This window comes from Balaenoptera borealis (genome assembly GCF_965194805.1).
Source record: "Balaenoptera borealis genome assembly, chromosome: 3".
In the NCBI taxonomy this organism is placed as follows: domain Eukaryota; kingdom Metazoa; phylum Chordata; class Mammalia; order Artiodactyla; family Balaenopteridae; genus Balaenoptera; species Balaenoptera borealis.
Genome location: NC_138866.1, coordinates 107,610,199 through 107,632,751, shown reverse-complemented (window position 1 = coordinate 107,632,751; position 22,553 = coordinate 107,610,199). Strand labels below are relative to the sequence as shown.

Sequence of the window (22,553 nt, the reverse complement as noted above, 5' to 3'; positions counted from 1 at the left end):
TTGTATCCACAGGGGATTGGTTCCAGGACCGCTGTGGATACCAAAATCCCTGGATGCTCAAGTCCCTTATATAAAATGGCATCGTACAGTCGGCCCTTCTTATCTGCGATCTACGGTTGGGAATCCGCGGATGCAGAACCCGTGGATACGGAGGACCCTCCAACTGTTTGTCTTTTAGTGATGAATTCAGTTATGTCTTTTTAGTGATGAATTTGGTTAAATGGCATTCTGTTGCCATTTAAACGTAACGTGTGGAAATATCCAGTAAGTCACTAGGGAGAAAGTGTGAAGAACCCGTGATGTTTGAATGAGTTCATAATCATAGAGACTTTGGTTCGCCTCTTGCCTTTGCTACTTACTGCTTGGGGCGTCTGTTTCCTTGCATGTAGCATGGGATGTTAACCCCTCTCTCATAGGGTTGTTCGGAAGAGCAAAAAAGCGATTGCCTCAAATCAAATGGCTCATTGCCTTGCTTATAGTAACTGTCAGGTATCCTATTGGTTCCTTACCCTCTTGTAGATAGAAGTCTGGGGACTTTTTTGTGTGGAGGGATATTTGAGACGGTGAGAATCAATGAACTCCACGAAGAGCCCTGTTGCACTGGGAAGTAACTGCTGTTAGGAAGAAGACACTACCTTGGAGATGGGACAAACAGTAATGTATCACACTGCAGTGAGAGAGAGAGAAAAGACAGTTGGATTGGGCACCAAGATGGACTTGGGTTACCTTGAGAAGGCATTTCTGTGGATCAGTACAAACACATACACTATGACACAGAGCCCCTCCATTTCTTGTCCTTTGCGCATGTTAAATAACAGCTTATTAGTAGCCCTTCTGTTTTGTTCAACTGCTTACATTTTTAAAGAGAAAATAATATTTTTGCCCTCTTTTAAGTAGGTAGATATATATTGGGGTTAAAAAGAAGCAAACGCACAACACCTACTGGCTAGCTACTCCAGGACCCTAGTTTTCTATGCAGAGTAATTTTTGCGGGTGCCCAGAAAGAATATTCAAGCTGGGAAAGCAGGGAGGGTAGAGGAGGGGAGGAGTTTCCAGGAATCTTTATCTGGTTGGAAATAGACGGTGGACCTGCCATTGAGATCCAGTGAGTCATGCTGTGGCCAGTGCTTTCTGCTCTGCCGCAAGAATAAGGAGGAGTGGTGAGGTTTGAGGTAATGTTGGAACTGATTGAGGAAGTGATGCTGCGTGTGGTTCTGAGAAAGTCCAATTTATCATATAAACAGTTTCCCTCTGTAAGGCAGCCTGGGTGGCAAGCTTTCCAGAAAGGGCGGCTCCTTTCTGGAGCTTGAACCCATGGCACTATGCTTTTCCTATGGCCCCTTCCTTGGCTGGTTTTTTAATAATTGCTTTCCCAGAGCTTCTTAGATTTTGCCATTTCAAAGGGCACATGTCTCCTGCAGGGAAAGCATTAAACAATTTTTTTTAAAGTGAAATTTAAAATGTTATTTATCTTGTTTCCTTCCACCTTCCCCTTCTCTCAAAGAGCCTATTGCCTTTTCTCATCCTAGTTTTGACGTTTGAGCAGGTGGCCTTTCTAGATACCCTAATTCAGACATTTTTTCTCCTTTATCCAAACTCCTCTCAAAAGTAAACTCCTGAGGAGGGAGAGGAGCCAGTCTTGCTTGGTTCAGTGCCCACCACGCTTGTCCAGCATGTGACATGGCCAGTAGGATGCACGGAGAGCTTGAAGGGAAGGGAGAGTCTTCTAATATCTTGCCATGTGTTATTTGTCATTATTTCATATGTATTGGCTTTTTTTTTTTTTGCCCCGTGAGTGTAAATTATAATGAATATCCTTCCTTGTCTAGTTTTGTCTGGCAAATTCAAAATATTTTAGGTCCACTTCACATGGCACCTTCTCCAGGAAGTGATTTCTGTCTCTCCTGGGGCAAAGGAGTCTCCACCCACTGCCGGAACACCCATTTTACATGTGTTTACATGTTGGCTGTTGCTGACGCACAAATTATGAATCATTTGGTGGCTATCTCTCATGTCCTTCAGGAGACCATGAGCTCCCCAAATGCAGCCACAGTGGGGCTCCCATCTGCCCTTAGCTCCAGGACTTGGCACGTAGTCCAACACATGGGGGATCCCACTGCAGAAATGCCAAGTGATGGGGAGCCCTGCGGGCCACAGGGTGCTCAGAGGCCATCCCTGGTGTTAGGTTGTAAATCCAGTAAGCAGACAAGGGCTCTACCTATCCAAGGAAGCTGTGAGATCAGACGAGGTTCTTCTGTCCATAGCATGTTCTGTGATCGTGTTTAGGCTGTCCTGTCCATTTCCTTGTTAATATAGCAGTGATCGGTCATCAAAATGTAGCCTATCTTTTGAATGTGGAAGGCCAGTATTACATCGACAGTGGTAAGTTCATGGATGGAAAGCAATTCAGATGGCTTGAGAAATTATGACAATGTGACCTAGCCATTGTGGGATACATATTCTTTCCACTTCTGAGTTCTGTCATATAATTTGCAAAACAAGTCTAGAAAGTTTCTGTTTCATTGCTTATTTTACCGGTCAGTTCTACAAAACAATAAGGTTGAAGGAATTATCCAAGCCCATTGATCATTTACTGTGCTGTGCTCTGGATACCGCTTGGTGCTTTACATGTTGTTTTATTTAATCCTTACAGCAACTCTATGAACTGGGTCTTATTTCTCCCATTTTTACAAAGAGAGAAAAGCCTAAGTGACACAAAAGCTTAGCTCACTTTTCCCCACTTCACTTAGGTGGCAAAGCTGAAATCTGAATCCAGATCTATTGATAGCAAGATCTTTGTTTGCTTTGCTCATTCTCATTTGATATAAGGAATATTTGGGAACTCAGTGACATTTTTTTTTTTCCTCCAGGAGAAAATAAACCATCCTCATAATTTTGTGTTTTCTGTTTGCAGGGAAGCAAAGGTGCCTACCGGTACCACTGGCAGAGCCACAATGTCAAGCACAGTGGCGTGGATGACATGGTCCTGCTCTCCAAGATCACAGAGAATGCCATCGTGGAGAATCTAAAGAAGAGATACATGGACGACTACATTTTTGTATCCTTTATTGGTTTCTTTGGACATTTCTAAGTGAGATGACATGTCCATCCTAGTATAAGAGATCCATCTGAAATTCTGAACTGACACTATATGCTCAAGTCATTTTCACCATTTCAGAATGTGGTTTTGTACTTTTTGTCCCTTGCTTCAGGCTGTAGGAAGGGCAGAGATGGTGCCAAAGTTTTCCCCTGGCATTTCACAAAAGCAAGATGGAGCCAGGGACTTCCCTGGCGGTTAAGACTCCGTGCTTCCACTGCAGGGGGCACGGGTTCCATCCCCGGTCAGGGAACTAAGATACCGCATGCCGTGCCGCGTGGCCAAAAAAAAAAAGGGATGCAGCCAGTATTCCTCTATTTCAATCAATGGCACTGTACCTTTGATGTGCTGTAGCCATGCATGTGGTGTCTAAAACCTGTGCTCTTCCTAGAGAACGTCCTAGTCTGCAAAATTCACTAGATAGCGCTCCCTAATTGCAAAGCAGAGACAGTTAAGTCCAGACTTAAAAGGTTTAAAAAAGATTGCCTCATGCAAAAAATATGCCATTTTGCCAGTTTTTCTGCATTCTTATGTTTACGAAAAGAAACATGAGAGAAAAGTGAAGATCACCTGTTGAAAATGTCTGACGTTCTTGAGTTGTTCTTTATGTTTCGATTTTAGCTTGCCAGATACCATTTGTTTTTTTTTAAAACTTTGGGTTTATTTATGTATGTATGTATGTATGTATTTATTTATGGCTGTGTTGGGTCTTCGTTTCTGTGCGAAGGCTTTCTCTAGTTGCGGCAAGTGGGGGCCACTCTTAATCGCGGTGCACGGGCCTCTCACTATCGCGGCCTCTCTTGTTGAGGAGCACAGGCTCCAGACGCGCAGGCTCAGTAATTGTGGCTCACGGGCCTAGTTGCTCCACGGCATGTGGGATCCTCCCAGACCAGGGCTCGAACCCGTGTCCCCTGCATTGGCAGGCAGATTCTCAACCACTGTGCCACCAGGGAAGCCCCAGATACCATTTTTTTGGTAGGACTTTAAAAACTTCAGAATCTAAATTTGATTCAAATGTGTGTTGACTTCATTATAAACAGAGAACTGTGATAGTTGCTTAAGTTCCTACAGGATTCAGGAGTTCTGTTTGGTGCAACTATGTAAAGTTCTTTTAATAGAATTATTGTGGAGTTGGTCATAGATAAACAAGGGTCTGTGAAAATCTGTATAGTAGTACCAGAAAGTTTAACCGTGATGCTCTTGGTGGCTTCTGAAGGTATGATGTTCTGGGTGATCATTAAAAGCGGAGTCTTTGCAACTATCGAAACATATATTTTAGATTTTAACCCCCAAACCTTGGGAAGGTAAAGTTTTCACATTCGTAGCTTCTGTTTATTATTTACACCGCTCCTTTGACTCTTAGGTAAAAGCACCCATACCAATGCAGCAGTACTTTTGCAGGGACTGCCTATTCCATCATTGGTGAGGAGGGAGTTCAACTCACCAGGTGTTAATACTAATAGACATTATTCCAAGGCACTTGGACAGTTCTAACCAATACTGTGCTGTTTCTTGTTTACCACAGGAAATTTTTCCAAATATCTGGATAGTTAAATCCCTAAACCTCTGCTTTTAAGCATTAATAGATATATTTGGATTCATTAGCCACATTATAATAGCATCTTGATCATGTGTGGAAGCCCACTGCCTAAAGACAAAACCCCACCCACCACAGGATTTTATTGGAACGTAGCCATGCTTGTTGGTTTACTTATTGTCTGTGGCTGCTTTTATGCTACCATGGCAGAGTTGAGTATTTGCAACAGACCCTATGATGCGCAAAGCCTAAACTATTCTCTGATCCTTTACAGAAAACATTTGTTGACTCCTAGATACCTGCACAGAGCTTCCTTTAATTGTATGGAAGCAGTTTTATTCAGTTGTAAGTTTTCATTTTATTTGGTCAAAAAATTGAAATATGCTCACTTTATCTGGGCTTATCATCATTAAAAGATTTTAATCACTTTTATGTGCAAGACCTATGGCACATGGAAACTGGCCGATGACGGATCAAGAAAGAGTTGGGATGTGTCTGGACAGCCTGGCTTCAAGCTTTAATCTGCATGAGCTTGGTGACCTTACACAAGTTTTGTGATCTGTGTTCCTTGATTTCCTCACCTGTAAAATGGGAGTGATGATAAAACCTCCCACATGAGGCTGTTGTAGGGTAAAATGAAATAATGAATGCAGTGAGTACAAAGTAAGCATTAGTTATTATTATCGTACACTAAGGCAAGTGTATAAGTTCCTCCCATATTTCTGAATTATGTTTCAAAAATTCAATGATAAAGTTGCTTATTGGACATTCAAATGCATTTTACCATAGAAGCTTTTATTTATTTATTTTATTTAAAATAATTTTTTAATTAATTAATTTTATTTTATTTATTTTATTTTTGGCTGCGTTGGGTCCTCGTTGCTGCACGCGGGCTTTTCTCTAGTTGCCGCGAGTGGGGGCTACTCTTCGTTGTGGTGCGTGGGCTTCTCATTGCGGTGGCTTCTCTTGTTGCAGAGCACGGGCTCTAGGCACACAGGCTCAGTAGTTGTGGCTCGAGAGCTCTAGAGCACAGGCTCATTAGTTGTGGTGCACGGGCTTAGTTGCTCCGCGGCATGAGGGAATTTCCCGGACCAGGGCTCGAACCCGTGTCCCCTGCATTGGCAGGCGGATTCTTAGCTACTGCGCCACCAGGGAAGCCCCATAGAAGCTTTTAAATGGAGGATTGGTTTATTGACAAGCCCATAAAAGACTAATTTCCAATGGATGTAGTTGAACTCATTATTCATTGGAATGTTCTTAGAACGTGGGCTCAGCTTATTACATTATTTACATAGGCATGGTTTGTTTTTTTAAAATATTTATTTATTTATTTTTGGCTGCGTTGGGTCTCCGTTGCTGCTTGGGCTTCTCTAGTTGCCGTGAGCGGGGTCTACTCTTCGTTGCGGAGTGTGGGCTTCTCATTGTGGTGGCTTCTCTTGTTGCGGAGCACGGGCTCTAGGTGCACGGGCTTCAGTAGTTGTGGCACATGCCTCAGTAGTTGTGGCTCACGGGCTCTAGAGCGCAGGCTCAGTAGTTGTGGCGCACGGGCTTAGTTGCTCCACAGCATGTGGGATCTTCCTGGACCAGGGCTTGAACCCGTGTCCCGTGCGTTGGCAGGCAGATTCTTAACCACTGCGCCACTAGGGAAGCCCTATAGGCATGGTTTTTGATCACCTGGGTAAGACAATAAAAAAATGTCAGTGGTTATCAGCAGCCAGTCCATCATCAACCCGGACAGACTCACTTTTCCCCCTACAGATCGTTTACCCCTAAAACACTAGAAACTCCTAAGAACAGGGACTATGTCTTCTATACCTTTTAAAAAGCAAAATTTAAAAACCACTTTAAAGCAATATGTGTTCATTTAACACGATTTACAAAATGCCGTTAACTGGAAAGGAGAACATTAAAATCCCCTGCTATCCCACCATATAAGGTTTGTTCCTATAAACCTGTTGTATATTTTTCAGTTTAATCACATATAAACATATCTATACATACATGTGCTTTCTTGTTAATTTTAGCCAAAAAATGGCATCATCCTGCATTGTTTATTTCTTAGTTTCCTGCATAATTCTTGGCATGGTGCATTATATTAGATGTTCATTGAAAATTTGTTGACTATGAAGACTCGCTTTTTACATTCAGACAGCAGAATTTTAAAGTGACTCACACAGAGGGGGCTGATTCCCAGCCTTTGAATTAATGTCTTTGAATCAATGACTGACTAATCGTGTGTTCTTCCAAGGAAATGAGTTAGTTGACCACTAATACACTTCGTGTTGTAGAAACCTCTGCCCACTCAGTATATGAGAAACTCGGCATCATCGTGCTTTCCGGCAATAGCACAGAGCAGCTTTCAGCTTTGAGGAAGCTTGATGGCTCTGTTGGATGTTTATGAAATAATACCAAGGGTCTAACTGTGAATCTTTTCCTCTGATAAGTGATAAAAGCCTCCTTTATAAGTTCAATGCCAAGGGAATATTATTATGATAGAGTAGCATTATTTTGAATGAGTTTTTCCCCCTCTCTCTCCTAAGCTTAATAGTTAAGACAAGAAGAGATTCGCCTTTAGGTTAAGTTATAAAACGGCTCATTTTACCTATTCTACATCTAATAGCAGCACATTGTTTCGTACTGAAGGTCAGCATTTGGAACAATCAATTGTTAATGCATTCAGGCTGATTGCACATTTCTTTGTTCCACATTAGAAAAAAGAATCTACTTGGAAAATGCGAACATTGTTAACCAACAAAAACCCTTTTTTTTCAGCTATTTATCCTAAGACCAGGAAGGTTTCATTTACTATCTATTTTTCCTGAGTGTTTCCACACTTCTTACAATTACGTTCTAAAATATAGGAGGGAAACCTTGCAGTATTTTCTCTCTGCTTGGTGAGATATCATTTATAGCCACTTGGCTGACAAAAATAGTTCCTGTACAAAGCACTCCATGCTCATTTGGTCCAACTTTCTCCAAACTTGTTTTTCCTCAAAGACCACATGCTCAAGTGTGCTTGGCATTTTCAGCCCTTGAATTAGGAGTTGAGACACTTGTGCCAGACCAACCGGAGCTCAGGGCAGCGCCATTGATTTGAATGAGATTTGACCCTTGGCCGTCAGTTCATGTTGGGGGGCAGCCACTGCATTGAGATGAACGTGGGTCTGGTGTCTGGAGCCAGGGGCTCAAGTTCCAGCTCCGTCGTCTCCACATATGTGACTTCACGCAAATCACCTCACCTCCCTGCCCCACCTCAGTGATGAGTCCAGGCAGGTCGACTAGATCAGTGTGGGCAGTTTGGGGAAATTCACTGGCTATTTAAATGTTTTTTTTTTTTTTTTTAAATTAAACTCTTAACCTTGCCTTATAAGACCATTAAAAACAAATTTACAGAAGCTGCACTACCATCACATTTCATAAAAGAAAGAATATTTTAACACCCAAAAAGTAGAAAGGAAATAGTGTAAGAATAAAGGATGGTCCTTTATACTGAATACATTGGGCTTTATAAAAAATTCAGGGCGCTGTTTCTCTTTTTGTCATTCTTGCTGCAGATCGATGAAAGTACAAGGATCCACAGAGTAGTATTTGGGAAACAATCAATTAAAGATCTATTGGCTGCCTTCTGTCTTGCATATGCTGTTAAATAAGATGGCATTTATCTTATTTCTGGTTGTTTTTTTTTTTTTAAATCATAACCTTGTGTATCTCCATACGATTTGAAAATTAACCTTGGGCCACACCTTTCCAGCCAAAGGTTGTGTCGGTAGAGACAATGATGGAACAGCTTTTTCCAAAGGCACACCCAAATTATGCAGCAGGGAGTGGGAGTGAGTATTGGAGTTACCTGGAGAAGTGGCCCAACCCAGTAGATGACCTATGCTGTCAGGGAAGTAGCTGAGGTCTCTGCAGACCCAAGCAGGTGGGAAAAACATATTTGTTTCCTTTAAATTCCAAATCAAATTCTCTTGTCTCCATTCTGATTTAAGTAAATTTGTAGCTAGATAGGAGCTACATTATTCATTTCAAACCAAACTTTATTTTTCAGGAGTCCTCCCAAATAATACCACCCGCGAGAGCCCTACTGGGATCCCTCTTCCAATCTGAGTCATGGATTCAGGATTGGCCTAGAGTACTCCAAAAGAGATTTTTTTCTTTGAATGTCTCCTTGCCAGAGTTTATGTAGACTACTTAGTGAAAATCAAGACTTTACAAGATGTCTTTTCACATAGCAGACTATTAACAGTGAAAAAAAATGTTGGTTCCTGACCTTCCCAGGTGGCACAGTGGTTAAGAATCGCCTGCCATTGCAGGGTACATGGGTTCGAGCCCTGGTCCAGGAAGATCCCACATGCCACGGAGCAACTAAGCCCGTGCGCCACAACTACTGAGCCTGCGCTCTAGAGCCCGCGAGCCACAACTACTGAAGCCTGTGCACCTAGAGCCCATGCTCTGCAACAAGAGAAGCCCCCGCTCGCCGCAACTAGAGAAAACCCACGTGCAGCAACGAAGACCCAACACAGCCAAAAATAAATAAATAATTTTTTTAAAATGTTGGTTCCTATAGGAGCTCTTATGCAACCCAATCTAGATTTACTTATTGGGGAACAAAGTTGGGTTGGTGATTCCTTTGGCTTGGGTCCTCTGGCAGCTCTTTATTCTCTGAGTGCAGTGATTGGTTTATCTAGGACAGGTGACATTCACAGCAGTCCCTTTACAACTAAGGAAGGAGCACCATCCTCCATGGAAAGATCCTATTTGGGGATGGATGTCGGCATAGACATCTACTTCTGAAAGGAATATGGTCGTAGCAGTGCTGTACTTCTTGAGTGTTGAAGATTTCAGCATTGCTTCAACATTGCATTGAAGACTTATGCCTCAGTTTCCTCCTAGTAAAATAGGATTAAAATAGTAACAGGATTGTCATTAGGAGCTTAGATTAGTGCCATGTATACACGTATGGGTTCGATCAGTGTTTTTATCATCAACACTTAACTGAGTCTTGGCTGTAACACTATGGACACTTCTGACCTGCTTAATAATTCTAACAATAAATTTATCTGTTCTAAAGTTTACCTCAAAAAAAGTAGGCCACTAATGTGTGGTTGGCCTCATCTGACTTTGGCACTTGGAACTATGTTTGCTCTTGGCCCCTCTTCTGTGACTCTGTAGTGATTTTCAGTTATGATTCACTGTCTCATCTGCATTTTCTCTTAGTGCCATGGCCTGACCCCAGAGCAGTGCTGGGTGTATCTGGATGTGCAGTGAAAATGAACCCCATCTTGTCTACTGCTGTTTCATGTTCAGCCCTTTCAATTCTGAAGATCTTTCTGTTCAGTGAAAAAGCAAGCAAAATTGCAACCCAGTCATTCCCCATTCTCACCTTCATGTATAAATATTAATTTTTAAATATTATATGATCCATTCCACACTTGGCTCATTTGTGTTCAATAATAATACCAGCACTGCGTCTCAGAGATGTTAATGTGACAGAATGAGCATCCTGAAGTATATGAATTAAGGACATTGCCTCTACTACATATCAAACATTGTGCTGAGCATTTTATACTGTTTCATGTAATTCTCATAACAAGCCTATCAAGTAGGTCCTATTTACCCCATCATCCAATAACCACCGCTTAGAGATGTGACTCAAGGTCAGAGTAGAATAGAACTGGGTGTGGGGAGCTAGGCAGTCTGACCAGGTTCCCTGTGCTGCTCTATTTGACACTCAAGGTCCTAATATATGAATATATAAATGTACCCTTGGAGGAGGAAATCTCATAGCTTTACATTCTTTTTTTTTTTTTAATTTATTTATTTTTGGCTGCGTTGGGTCTTCGTTGCTGCGCGTGGGTTTTCTCTAGTTGCGGTGAGCGGGGGCCACCCTTCGTTGCAGTGCATGTGCTTCTCATTGCGGTGGCTTCTCTTGTTGCGGAGCATGGGCTCTAGGCAGGGAGTTTTATCTATTCTGTCCATTTTGTTCACTGCTCTATCTCTGCATCTGTAACAATGCCTGGCGTGTTGTAGACATCCAGTTCAAACTAGTTGATTGTTGAATGATAAATGGAAATATTTTGTATGTTATAATAACACTTCATTTTGGGGGCATATGTAACACATTGTCTTCTGCGGGGCCTTCTGGGATTTCCCACACAGAAATAAAACCTCCTTCCCTAAACCTGATCTATGTGGGTTTGTAATTGTCTGCTCTGAATACCACTTATGGAAACAACTCAGTTCTCCAGAGCTTCTAAAGAGCAGGACTGGGGCTTCCCTGGTGGCGCAGTGGTTAAGAATCCGCCTGCCAATGCAGGGGACATGGGTTCGAGCCCTGGTCCGGAAAGATCCCACATGCCCCGGAGCGATGAAGCCCGTGCGCCACAACTACTGAGCCTGCGCTCTAGAGCCCGTGAGCCACAGCTACTGAGCCCACGTGCCACAACTACTGAAACCCGCGTGCCTAGAGCCCGTGCTCTGCAGCAAGAGAAGCCACCGCAATGAGAAGCCCACGCAGCACAACGAAGAGTAGCCCCTGTTCGCCGCAACTAGAGAAAGCCCACGGGCAGCAACGAAGAACCAATGCAGCCAAAAATAAATTAAAAAAAAAAAAAAAGAGAGAGCAGGACTGTTCAGTTCATCTTATATCCCTCTACTTGTTAAACAGGTAAATGAATACGTTTTTAGTTTACCTAAGAAACATGAAATTTCCAAGGAAAAAATATTTGCTCTTTTTACTCCTCGGTCATTTGTTTTTTCCTAGCTGTGCATGTCACCAGTCTTGAAAGAATGTGCTTCAATTCACTTAAAATAACAATTTCTTTTAGTAACACTTTGGTAATTAAGTTCATTACTCTTCCTAAAGAACAAAACCTGAGCTAGTTGGTAATGGCTTTTGTCTTTATTTGTAATCTTTTAGATGACAAACATGTGAGCTTTTCGTTGGGACAATCATGATGAATTCTTGATAACATCTGGTTGCTTAATTCAAAAAATGTGTAGCTATGAAGATTAATGATAGACCTTAACTGGATTTAAACTCAGACATATATAGGATCTGTATTAATCTCAGTCAACCCTTTCAAGCAGATGCCATATTTTGGGGAAAAGGAAATTGAAATGTACCAAGGAGCGGTAAGTTACATGCCACATAAATTACTGTAGTGTTTGGGGGCTTTTATGATGCATGGGCAATTGGAAGTTTGCAATACATTTGCATTTTCTTATTATGAATTATTTATTGGGGAAACGCAAGTAGGTGACGTTGTTTGATTTTTAATAATGTGCTGTTCTTTAGAACAGCTCAAAAAAGCATAGGAGTATTATTATTGGAACATTATATACAAAATTAGTTAAACAGGATGTAGGACTTACAGCTTCAGGCATCTTCCTCCTTCCACATATGTCACAAAATTCTAAGGACTAAAAAAAAACACTACTCGGTAAAAAAAACAAATAGGGCGACGGGAACTTTTCTCTGCAAATCACTTAAGCTGTGGCTATGAGTGGAACGTGGAAAATGAATCTTTTATTACTTCATTTATTAATGTGACCCTGATCTCTATTCAGACCCAGCTCCATAGCCATTTCAGTTGTGTGATAAAAATAGAATCCATAATCCTAATTAATATATTTCATCCCATGGCTCCATCACTTCCCCAGGCCTCCCCATCTCTGCATCTTTTTCCTTCCCTCTTTCCTTTACAGCAGAAGCACAAGAGCGTTCATTAATCCTGACCCCTGGAAAACAAACAAAAGGGAGCCCACACAAATTCATCAGTTGAAGTGGAAGGCAATTTACCCAGAGCAAGAGCCCACCCCATTGTTGCCAGATGAATGGTGCTGGTAGCTGGAGCCGAAGGAGGCTGCCACGCGAAAGACCTTTGATAATGCTGCCTTTATGGGAGCCCAGCACAAGGGAAACACTGTCAGTAGAGGCTGGGCCCTGCCCTGGCGCCCTGATCAGCAGGGCCCCGGGGCAGCAGGCACGGAGCTGGCTTGGCGTCCTCAGTGACAGCCAAAGCGGGGTGGGTGGAAGTGCTGTGTGTTCGTGTTGTTTCTTCCCATTTCTCTGAAAAGCATTGCCGCATGAGTCCCTTTCAGACCATTCATCGTTTGAAGAGTTCTCTTTAAAGAAATGACCTAGAATTTTTAAAAATATATTTATTTTTAACTGCTAATGGTAACAGAATGTTGTAAAATTGGTATTTACTTAGTGCCAGGTACTATGTTACACTTGCAACAATAATAAATCAGCCCTGTATGCTGGCTATGGATTACTGTTCATCCCCATTTTACAGGTGAGGAAACTGGAGCTCAGAGAGGTAAAGTACTTGAATATATTGAGTGTTGAAGCTGGGAGTTGAAGTCAGGTCTCAGTGACTTGCAGGGGTAAGGGAAGATCAGGTAGAGGAAATGCTTACCCTATAATTCTTATCGGTAGCTGAGAAGTACCATGAGTCCATAGATGGGAAACCAATTTGAAAACTAAAAAGTGACACACAGAGGTCAAGTATAACTAGCTAAGTGACTTGGAAGCCTTATTGGGCAATGACTTGCCCACTCCTTTCCCTCCAGTGCTCACAGCTTTCTCTCCACTCCGTTTCCTTCCATTTTCCATCCTTTTTTTTTTTTTTTCCCCTCTGGCCACGCAGCACAGCATGAAGGATCTTAGTTCCCTAACCAAGGATTGAACCCGTGCCCACTGCAGTGGAAGCTTGGAGTCTTAACCACTGGACCACCAGAGAAGTCCCTCATCCTCTTTTCTTTTCCCGTTTCCCTGTTTTCAAAGAGGTATTAAAGATAATAATATGAGCAGTCTGGGCTGGAAGAAGACAATTTAAGACTCTATCCTGCAGTCCCATCTATGCATCCCTTGTCACTATGAGGTGAAGGCAGGAACGACATTATTTTTGTCCCTGTATAGAATTATTCAGTCCATCAGTCCCAGGAGTAAACTAGACCCTCACTGAGCAGTTTCCTTTCTGAGCCCCCCGCTCACATGTGGGGAGCCGTTGGCGCTGGAAACACCGGCGCTTACCATTTGTGCAGCCATCGAGCAATCTCTCACCCCTTGTCACTCCACTCTGATCCGCCAGAGCTTGCAGTGAGTGGCAATTTCTGGGCCAGGCCCCTTACACTGTAGTAACTTGTTGTGTAACAGGGCTCAAAGCTGGATTAAGTAAGTTCTGCTTTACCTCTGCATTTTACTTACCTTTTCTAATTACTTTCCCATCCTTCATCTCAGTTACCTTGTGAGATGTGTACCATGGACATTATTATCTCCACTCTAGAGATGGGAACCAGAGAAGGGAAAGACAGAGTCTAAATGTCTTCTCCCTATGGATTTGGCTTTCTTTTCACTCTTTTATGGTAAATAGTCTTAAATTTAAGGCGTGTTCTTTCTCCAGCTTTCCACCATATGAAGTATTATTCTTTTTAGTGATTTTTGAGGAAGTGGTGGAAGTGGTGCCAAGAAACTGAAGAAAGCAGGGCTGCAGTCGTCCTGACGCAGTGAATTTATTGGTGGATTTATATTTATGCATAGCTAAGATATCCCATGAGACTGAAGCACAAACCCGCTATCTTGGCATGGTAGGATTTTTTGTTTTTCCATATTGAGATGGGACAAACTGGTCAAATCTGTTTGTCTCTTTAAAGAACCACACCTCCTGCCCTCTTCTAATGGAAAGTTTTTAAGTTTTTTCCTTATTTTCATATAGTCTCACTTAATTTCCTGTGGGGTCCCAGGATCTTCAACTTGCCTCTTAGAAAAAAAAAACTATGTAGAAATTCTGAATTAGTACAAGTCAGATCCAGGTTTTTAGTAAGCCCCTCTTAAGACCTGTTGCCCAAATGTCTTCAGAAACACTTAGAAACGGAATGTGGTCTACAGAGGTCTGCTGGGTTGGAGGGGTGTGGTATCGGAGTATCTGAAGACATTGGTTATGTCTGAAGGCTGAATCACACATAGGCCTACAGAAAAGTCCTTCCAAATTCCATCTTCATTGTTTTAGGTGTACCTCCTCATGACCTTAGCAAGTTTATGATTCTTGTAACAATTATGCAACCTTTAAGACTGGAACTATACAGTGGTGTATTCATTTCCAAGGCCAAGAAACGAAATGTAATGTGTTGCTCTGACCATGGTTTTGTTTTTCTTTCTTTTCCAGGCACAGTATGAAAACCCACCACATATCTATGCTCTTGCAGATAATATGTACAGAAACATGATAATTGACAGAGAGAACCAGTGTGTCATCATCAGGTATGGAAAAGAGCCTTCTTAGGGCCAGGGAACATGAGACCATGCTGTAGTTAGGATTCTGTCAAGGAGCAATGCTTTTGCAGTAGTTGCTCATTCCAGTGGCTGGTTAACGTATCTGAGTAGCAAGCAGCCTGTTAGCTTTGCCTTGGTTTGTTTTATAACTCCAATTCATAAAAGGTTCGAGCTTCTGTGAGGTTGCTTTTTATACCCCTGTCACTTAAGGCATTAAGGCCTTAGGGCACATGGTTCTAGCTGGATCTTTCTCTGATTGTCATCAGGCCCTGAAATAAAATCATAAGACACCTCCCCTCCCATTTGATTGTATTGTGGCTTTACTCTGAATTGGAAATCCTTTATGTTACAAGTATAGTAAGCATGTGTCACTATTTTGTCAGCTGGAGTCTTTTTCTCTAGGTCCTTCTTTTTCCTTAATAATTTAATATTGGGTTGGCCAAAGAGTTCGTTTGGGTTTTTCCATAACACAGAAAATCCTGAACGAACTTTTTGGCCAGTCCAATAGTTCAAGTTTGAATATTTTTGGTTTTTTATCATTTGCTTTTAATTTTCTGAGGGCATGACTGATCAATGCCAGCATTAGGTGTCTGTAACTACATTTCACAGTCCTTGTAACCTGACCTAGCTCTGAGTCTTTACTGGCTTGAAGTGCTTTTACAATTTTGTTTACCATTACGAACATTTTCAAACATACAGAAAATGTAAGCGTCCATATTTCCATCACTTAGAACTTAACAATTTTTAACATTTTGTCATGTTTGCATTCATCTTCTTTAGTTAGTTAATTTTTTAGTCCTTCATTTTTCTTTTTTTTTCTTGGATTTGAACAAATAATTATTTTATTGATAATTCTGAAATATTTCTCCATCAGATTGATAAAACACAAAGTAAATGATAGTACCAAATCTATAGCAAAAACTTTGCCGTCAATATGCAACTTACTGAGAGTCAGTTCGATTATCATTAACCTATTTTTTTAAAAAAATAGTGATTATCCATAAGTCCGGGATTGTAACCACATTTTTTCTACCAATAGTTATTGTCACTTGATTATTTGCCAAGAAAAGCTTCTATGTATGAATTCTTCAAGTCTTTATCTCAATAGCATTTCCCAAATTGGCAATTAATTACAACAGAACTATGTACCCAACTGCAATGAACAACTGCACTCTAGGCTAGCCACACTAGTCCTTCATTTTTCAAAAAAGAAAATTAAAGAAAAACATGAAATTAGAAAGAGAATTATAATAAGCACCTGTGTATCTATCATCCAGCTTGTACAACTATTAATATGTGGCCAATCCTGTTGCACCTAGTCCTCCCACCCTGCCCCACTTGATTATTTAAAGCAAATCCTAGGGAGAAAATCATTTCATTTGTCAATAATTTAGTGTGTACCTCTAAAATATCATTCTTATCACACCTGAAAAAAAAGAATAATTCTTTTCAATGTCATCTAATATTATCAGTGTTCCAGTTCCATGACTGTCTTATAAATTCTTTTCAACAGTTGATTCATTTTCATTTAGGTTCCAAAGGCTCACACTTTGTCCTGGTTGTGTCTCTCTCAAGTCTGTCATTAACACTTCTCTCTTGTTCTTTTTGTTTTGTTGGTATTTATTTGTTAAAGAAAAAGGTTTGTCCTGCAGAATTTTCTGTAGTCTGGTGTTACCTAATTGTATACCGTGACTGTGCACTGTCCTCTCTATTCCTGTAAATTGACAGATCTAACAGCTTGATCAGGTTCAGGTTCAATTATTTGGCAAAAAAATGCTCCATCATTGATGCTGTGCACTTAATGCCTGTTGGTCTGTCTTCGTGTGATGTTCAGATTTCCAGTGGGTCGATCCATTATAAATTCTCATTTCACAATCATCATTTAATTGATGGTTGAAAAAGAATCATTTTCTAATTCTATTATTCCTTCTACATTAATTTATTAGTTGGAATTTTTATTTGTTTACCATAAAATACAATCTATATGGGAAAATTAGATTAAAAAGCTTGATTTGTTGTCTTTATTTACTAATTTTTCAAGCAATGAGTTGATGCCCTAGCAGCAAAGTAAAATGTTTTTGTTTTCAATATCATTCTACATTGGTAGATTTTAAATACCTTACCTGTTGAACAACATTGCGGTTTTCGTTTAGGCTCAAATAGTCCTACCTTTGGCCAGTGAGAGCCCTTTGTATTGGCTTCTTTGTCCCTTTGACATGACTCCAGTAGTGTTGGATAGTTTCCTTATTTAAGATGTTCCAGGCTCCAGCCGAGGAGCGGGGCAGGGCAGCCAGGAGGGAGTAAGAGAGCCTGGATGGAGGATGGGTCAAAGGTCAGGGCCTTTTCCTGGCTGCCATGGCAAGGATCCCTACCTGAACACTGCAAGTGACTTTTACACTGGGATATAGAAATGTCTACAGGACTGAGACTGAACCTGCTAAAGCTTTCTCAGGGCATTGATGAAGTGTGTTGTTCAAAGGAGGTTTGCCATTGGGAAATGTGCCCAAAGAAAAGTAAATAAATGAAGCTTTAGATAAGGAATTGATGAAATAAATCTACGAAGAAGCCTTATGAAACCGTTTCATAACTTATATATGGAATATACAAGATTTATAAAGAAATATGTTCCTATAAGGATTTCCATAAGGAAATCAGGCTAAAAAACACATAACTCCATTTCTAGGTACAGATGGTACCTGTATGTGATTGTGATAGGAATGGGCAATGCAGATATGTTATTGACTTTTAAATTATCTAAAAATATCAAGTTCAAAATTTGTTCAAAAATCAAAAAACAAAACTAAATAAAAGGTGAATAGTACAGTATAAAAAGTAGAGCAACAGGAGGACCTTCAAGATGGCAGAGGAGTAAGACGTCTGTATTTGTGGGGAGGAAGGAGATCACCTTCCTCCCCACAGATACATCAAAAATACATCTACATGTGGAACAACTCCTACAGAACACCTACTGAATGCTGGCAGAAGACCTCAGACTTCCCAAAAGCCATGTGGCTAACAGGGTCTTGGTGCTCCGGCTAGGTGTCAGGCCTGAGCCTCTGGGGTGGGAGAGCCAAGTTCAGGACATCAGTCCTCCAGAGACCTCTCAGCCCCTCGTAATATCAATCGGTGAGAGCTCTCCCAGAGATCTCTGTCTCAATGCTAAGACCCAGCTCCACTCAACAACCAGCAAGCTCCAGTGCTGGACACCCCATGTCAAACAACTAGCAAGACAGGAACACAAGCCTACCCATTAGCAGAGAGGCTGCCTAAAATCATAATAAGTTCACAGACACCCCAAAATACACCACCGGATGCAGTCCTGCCCACCAGAAAGACAAGATCTAGCCTCATCCACCAGAACACAGGCACCAGTTCCCTCCACCAGGAAGCCTACACAACCCACTAAACCAACCTTACCCACTGGGAGAAGACACCAAAACCAAAGGGAACTACGATCCTGCAGCCTGCGAAAAGGAGACCCCAAACACAGTAAGTTAAGCAAAATGAGAACACAGAGAAACACACAGCAGATGAAGGAGCAAGGTAAATACCCACCAGACCAAACAAATGAAGAGGAAATAGGCAGTGTACCTGAAAAAGAATTCAGAGTAGTGATAGTAACAATGATCCAAAATCTTGGAAATAGAATGGAGAAAACACAAGAAACATTTAACAAGGACCTAGAAGAACTAAAGAGCAAACAAACAATGATGAACAACACAATAAATGAAATTAAAAATTCTCTAGAAGGAATCAGTGGCAGAATAACTGAGGCAGAAGAACAGATAAGTGACCTGGAAGATAAAATCGTGGAAATAACTACTGCAGAGCAGAATAAAGAAAAAAGAATGAAAAGAATTGAGGACAGTCTCAGAGACTTCTGGGACAACATTAAATGCACCAACATTCTAATTATAGGGGTCCCAGAAGAAGACAAGAAAAAGAAAGGGACTGAGAAAATATTTGAAGAGATTATAGTTGAAAACTTCCCTAATATGGGAAAGGAAATAGTTAACCAAGTTCAGGAAGCACAGAGAGTCCCATACAGGATAAATCCAAGGGGAATCACGCCAAGACACATATTAATCAAACTATCCAAAATTAAATTCAAAGAAAAATATTAAAAGTAGCAAGGGAGAAGCAACAAATAACATACAAGGGAATCTCCATACGGTTAACAGCTGATTTCTCAGCAGAAACTCTGCAAGCCAGAAGGGAGTGGCAGGACATATTTAAAGTTATGAAAGGGAAAAACCTACAACCAAGATTACTCTACCCAGCAAGGATCTCATTCAGATTTGATGGAGAAATTAAACCCTTTACAGACAAGCAAAAGCTAAGAGAATTCGGCACCACCAAACCAGCTTTACAACAAATTCTAAAGGAACTTCTCTAGGCAGGAAACACAAGAGAAGGAAAAGACCTACAATAACAAACCCAAAACAATTAAGAAAATGGTAAAAGGAACATACATATCAATAACTACCTTAAATGTAAATGGATTAAATGCTCCAACCAAAAGACACAGACTGGCTGAATGGATACAAAAACAAGTCCCATATATATGCTGTCTACAAGAGACCCACTTCAGACCCAGGGACATATACAGACTGAAAGTGAGGGAATGGAAAAAGATATTCCATGCAAATGGAAATCAGAGGAAAGCTGGAGTAGCAATTCTCATATCAGACAAAATAGACTTTAAAATAAAGACTATTACAAGAGACAAGGAATGACACTACATAATGATCAAGGGATCAATGCAAGAAGAAGATATAACAATTGTAAATATTTATGCACCCAACATAGGAGCACCTCAGTACATAAGGCAAATGCTAACAGCCATAAGAGGGGAAATTGACAGTAACATCATAATAATAGGGGACTTAAACACCCCACTTTCACCAATGGACAGATCATCCAAAATGAAAATAAATAAGGAAACACAAGCTTTAAATGACGTTAAACAAGAGGGACTTAATTGATATTTGTAGGTCATTCCATCCAAAAACAACAGAATACGCTTTCACCTCAAGTGCTCATGGAACATTCTCCAGGATAGATCATATCTTGGGTCACAAATTAAGCCTTGGTAAATTTAAGAAAATTGAAATTGTATCAAGTATCTTTTCTTACTACAACACTATGAGACTAGATATCAATTACTGGGAAAACACTGTAAAAAATACAAACACATGGAAGCTAAACAATACACTACTAAATAACCAAGAGATCACTGAGGAAATCTAAAAATACCTAGAAACAAATGACAATGAAAACACGACAACCCAAAACCTATGGGATGCAGCAAAAGCAGTTCTAAGAGGGAAGTTTATAGCAATACAGTCCTACCTCAAGAAACAAGAAACATCTCAAATAAACAACCTGACCTTACACCTAAAGCAATTAGAGAAATAAGAACAAAAAAACCCCAAAGTTAGCAGAAGGAAAGAAATCATAGAGATCAGATCAGAAATAAATGAAAAAGAAATGAAGGAAACAGTAGCAAAGATCAATAAAACTAAAAGCTGGTTCTTTGAGAAGATAAACAATATTGATAAACCATTAACCAGACTCATCAAGGAAAAAAGGGAGAAGACTCAATAGAATTAGAAATGAAAAAGGAAGTAACAACTGACACTGCAGAAATACAAAGGATTATGAATGATTACTTACAAGCAACTATATGCCAATAAAATGGACAACCTGGAAGAAATGGATAAGTTCTTAGAAAAGCACAACCTTCTGAGACTGAACCCAGAAGAAATAGAAACTATAAACAGACCAATCACAAGTAATTAAATTGAAACTGTGATTAAAAATCTTCCAACAAACAAAAGCCCAGGACCAGATGGTTTCACAGGCAAATTCTAACATTTAGAGAAGTGCTAACACCTACCCTTCTCAAACTCTTCCAAAATATAGCGGAGGGAGGAACACTCCCAAACTCATCCTACAAGGCCACCATCACCCTGATACCAAAACCAGACAAAGATGTCCCCCCAAAAGAAAACTACAGGCCAATATCACTGATAAACATAGATGCAAAAATCCTCAACAAAATACTAGCAAACAGAATCCAACAGCACATTAAAAGGATCACACATCATGATCAAGTGGGGTTTATCCCAGGAATGCAAGGATTCTTCAATATATGCAAATCAATCAATGTGATACACCATATTAACAAATTGAAGGAAAGAAACCATATGATCATCTCAATAGATGCAGAGAAAGCTTTTGACAAAATTCAACACCGATTTATGATAAAAACCCTCCAGAAAGTAGGCATAGAGGGGACTTACCTCAACATAATAAAGGACATATATGACAAACCCACAGCCAATATCATTCTCAATGGTGAAAAATGGAAACCATTTCCACAAAGGTCAGGAGCAAGACAAGGTTGTCCACTCTCACCACTATTATTCAACATAGTTTTGGAACTTTTAGCTACATCAATCAGAGAAGAAAAAGAAAGAAAAGGAGTCCAAATTGGAAAAGAAGAAGTAAAAGTGTCTCTGTTTGCAGATGACATGATACTATACATAGAGAATTCTAAAGATGCCACCAGAAAACTACTAGAGCTAATCAATGAATTTGGTAAAGTAACAGGATACAAAATTAATGCACAGAAATTTCTTGCATTCCTATACACTAATGATGAAAAATCTGAAAGGGAAATTAAGGAAACACTCCCATTTACCATTGCAACAAAAAGAATAAAATACCTAGGAATAAACCTACCTAAGGAGACAAAAGACCTGTATGCAGAAAACTATAAGACACTGATGAAAGAAATTAAAGACGATACAAACAGATGGAGAGAGATACCATGTTCTTGGATTGGAAGAATCAACATTGTGAAAATGACTATACTGCCCAAAGCAATCTACAGATTCAGTACAATCCCTATCAAACCACCAATGGTATTTTTCACAGAACTAGAACAAAAAATTTCACAAGTTGTATGGAAACACAAAAGACCCCAAATAGTCAAAGCAATGTTGAGAAAAAAAAAACGGAGCTGGAGGAATCAGGCTCCCTGACTTCAGACTATACTACAAAGCTACAGTAATCAAGACAGTATGGTACTGGCACAAAAACAGAAATATAGCTCAATGGAACAGGATAGAAAGCCCAGAGATAAATCTATGCACATATGGTCACCTTATCTTTAATAAAGTAGGCAAGAATATACAGTGGAGGAAAGACAGTCTCTTCAGTTAAGTGGTGCTAGGAAAACTGGGCAGGTACATGTAAAATAATGAAATTAGAACACTCCCTAACACCATACACAAAAATAAACTCAAAATGGATTAAAGACCTAAATGTAAGGCCAGACACTATAAATCTCTTAGAGGAAAACAGGCAGAACACTCTAACATAAATCAAAGCAAGATCCTTTTTGACCCAACTCCTAGAGAAATGGAAATAAAAACAAAAATAAATAAATGGGACCTAGTGAAACTTAAAAGCTTTGCACAGCAAAAGAAACCATAAGCAAGACGAAAAGACAACTCTCAGAATTAGGGAAAATATTTGCAAACAAAGCAGCTGACAAAGGATTAATCTCCAAAATATGCAAGCAGCTCATGCAGCTCAGTATGAAAAAAACAAACAACCCAATCCAAAAATGG

At 40.3% G+C, this 22,553-nt stretch overlaps 1 protein-coding gene across 1 annotated transcript in view; it reads left to right on the top strand.

Annotated features, from left to right (window-relative positions):
* The window catches only part of MYO1E (myosin IE), a 200,620-nt gene that overhangs the window by 82,015 nt on the left and 96,052 nt on the right, over window positions 1-22,553 (top strand). Inside the window, exons 2-4 of the mRNA XM_082388011.1 lie at window positions 2,915-3,058; window positions 11,679-11,768; window positions 14,807-14,901. Coding sequence (XP_082244137.1) covers window positions 2,915-3,058; window positions 11,679-11,768; window positions 14,807-14,901 — 329 coding nt within the window. The remainder of the gene's footprint in view (window positions 1-2,914; window positions 3,059-11,678; window positions 11,769-14,806; window positions 14,902-22,553) is intronic.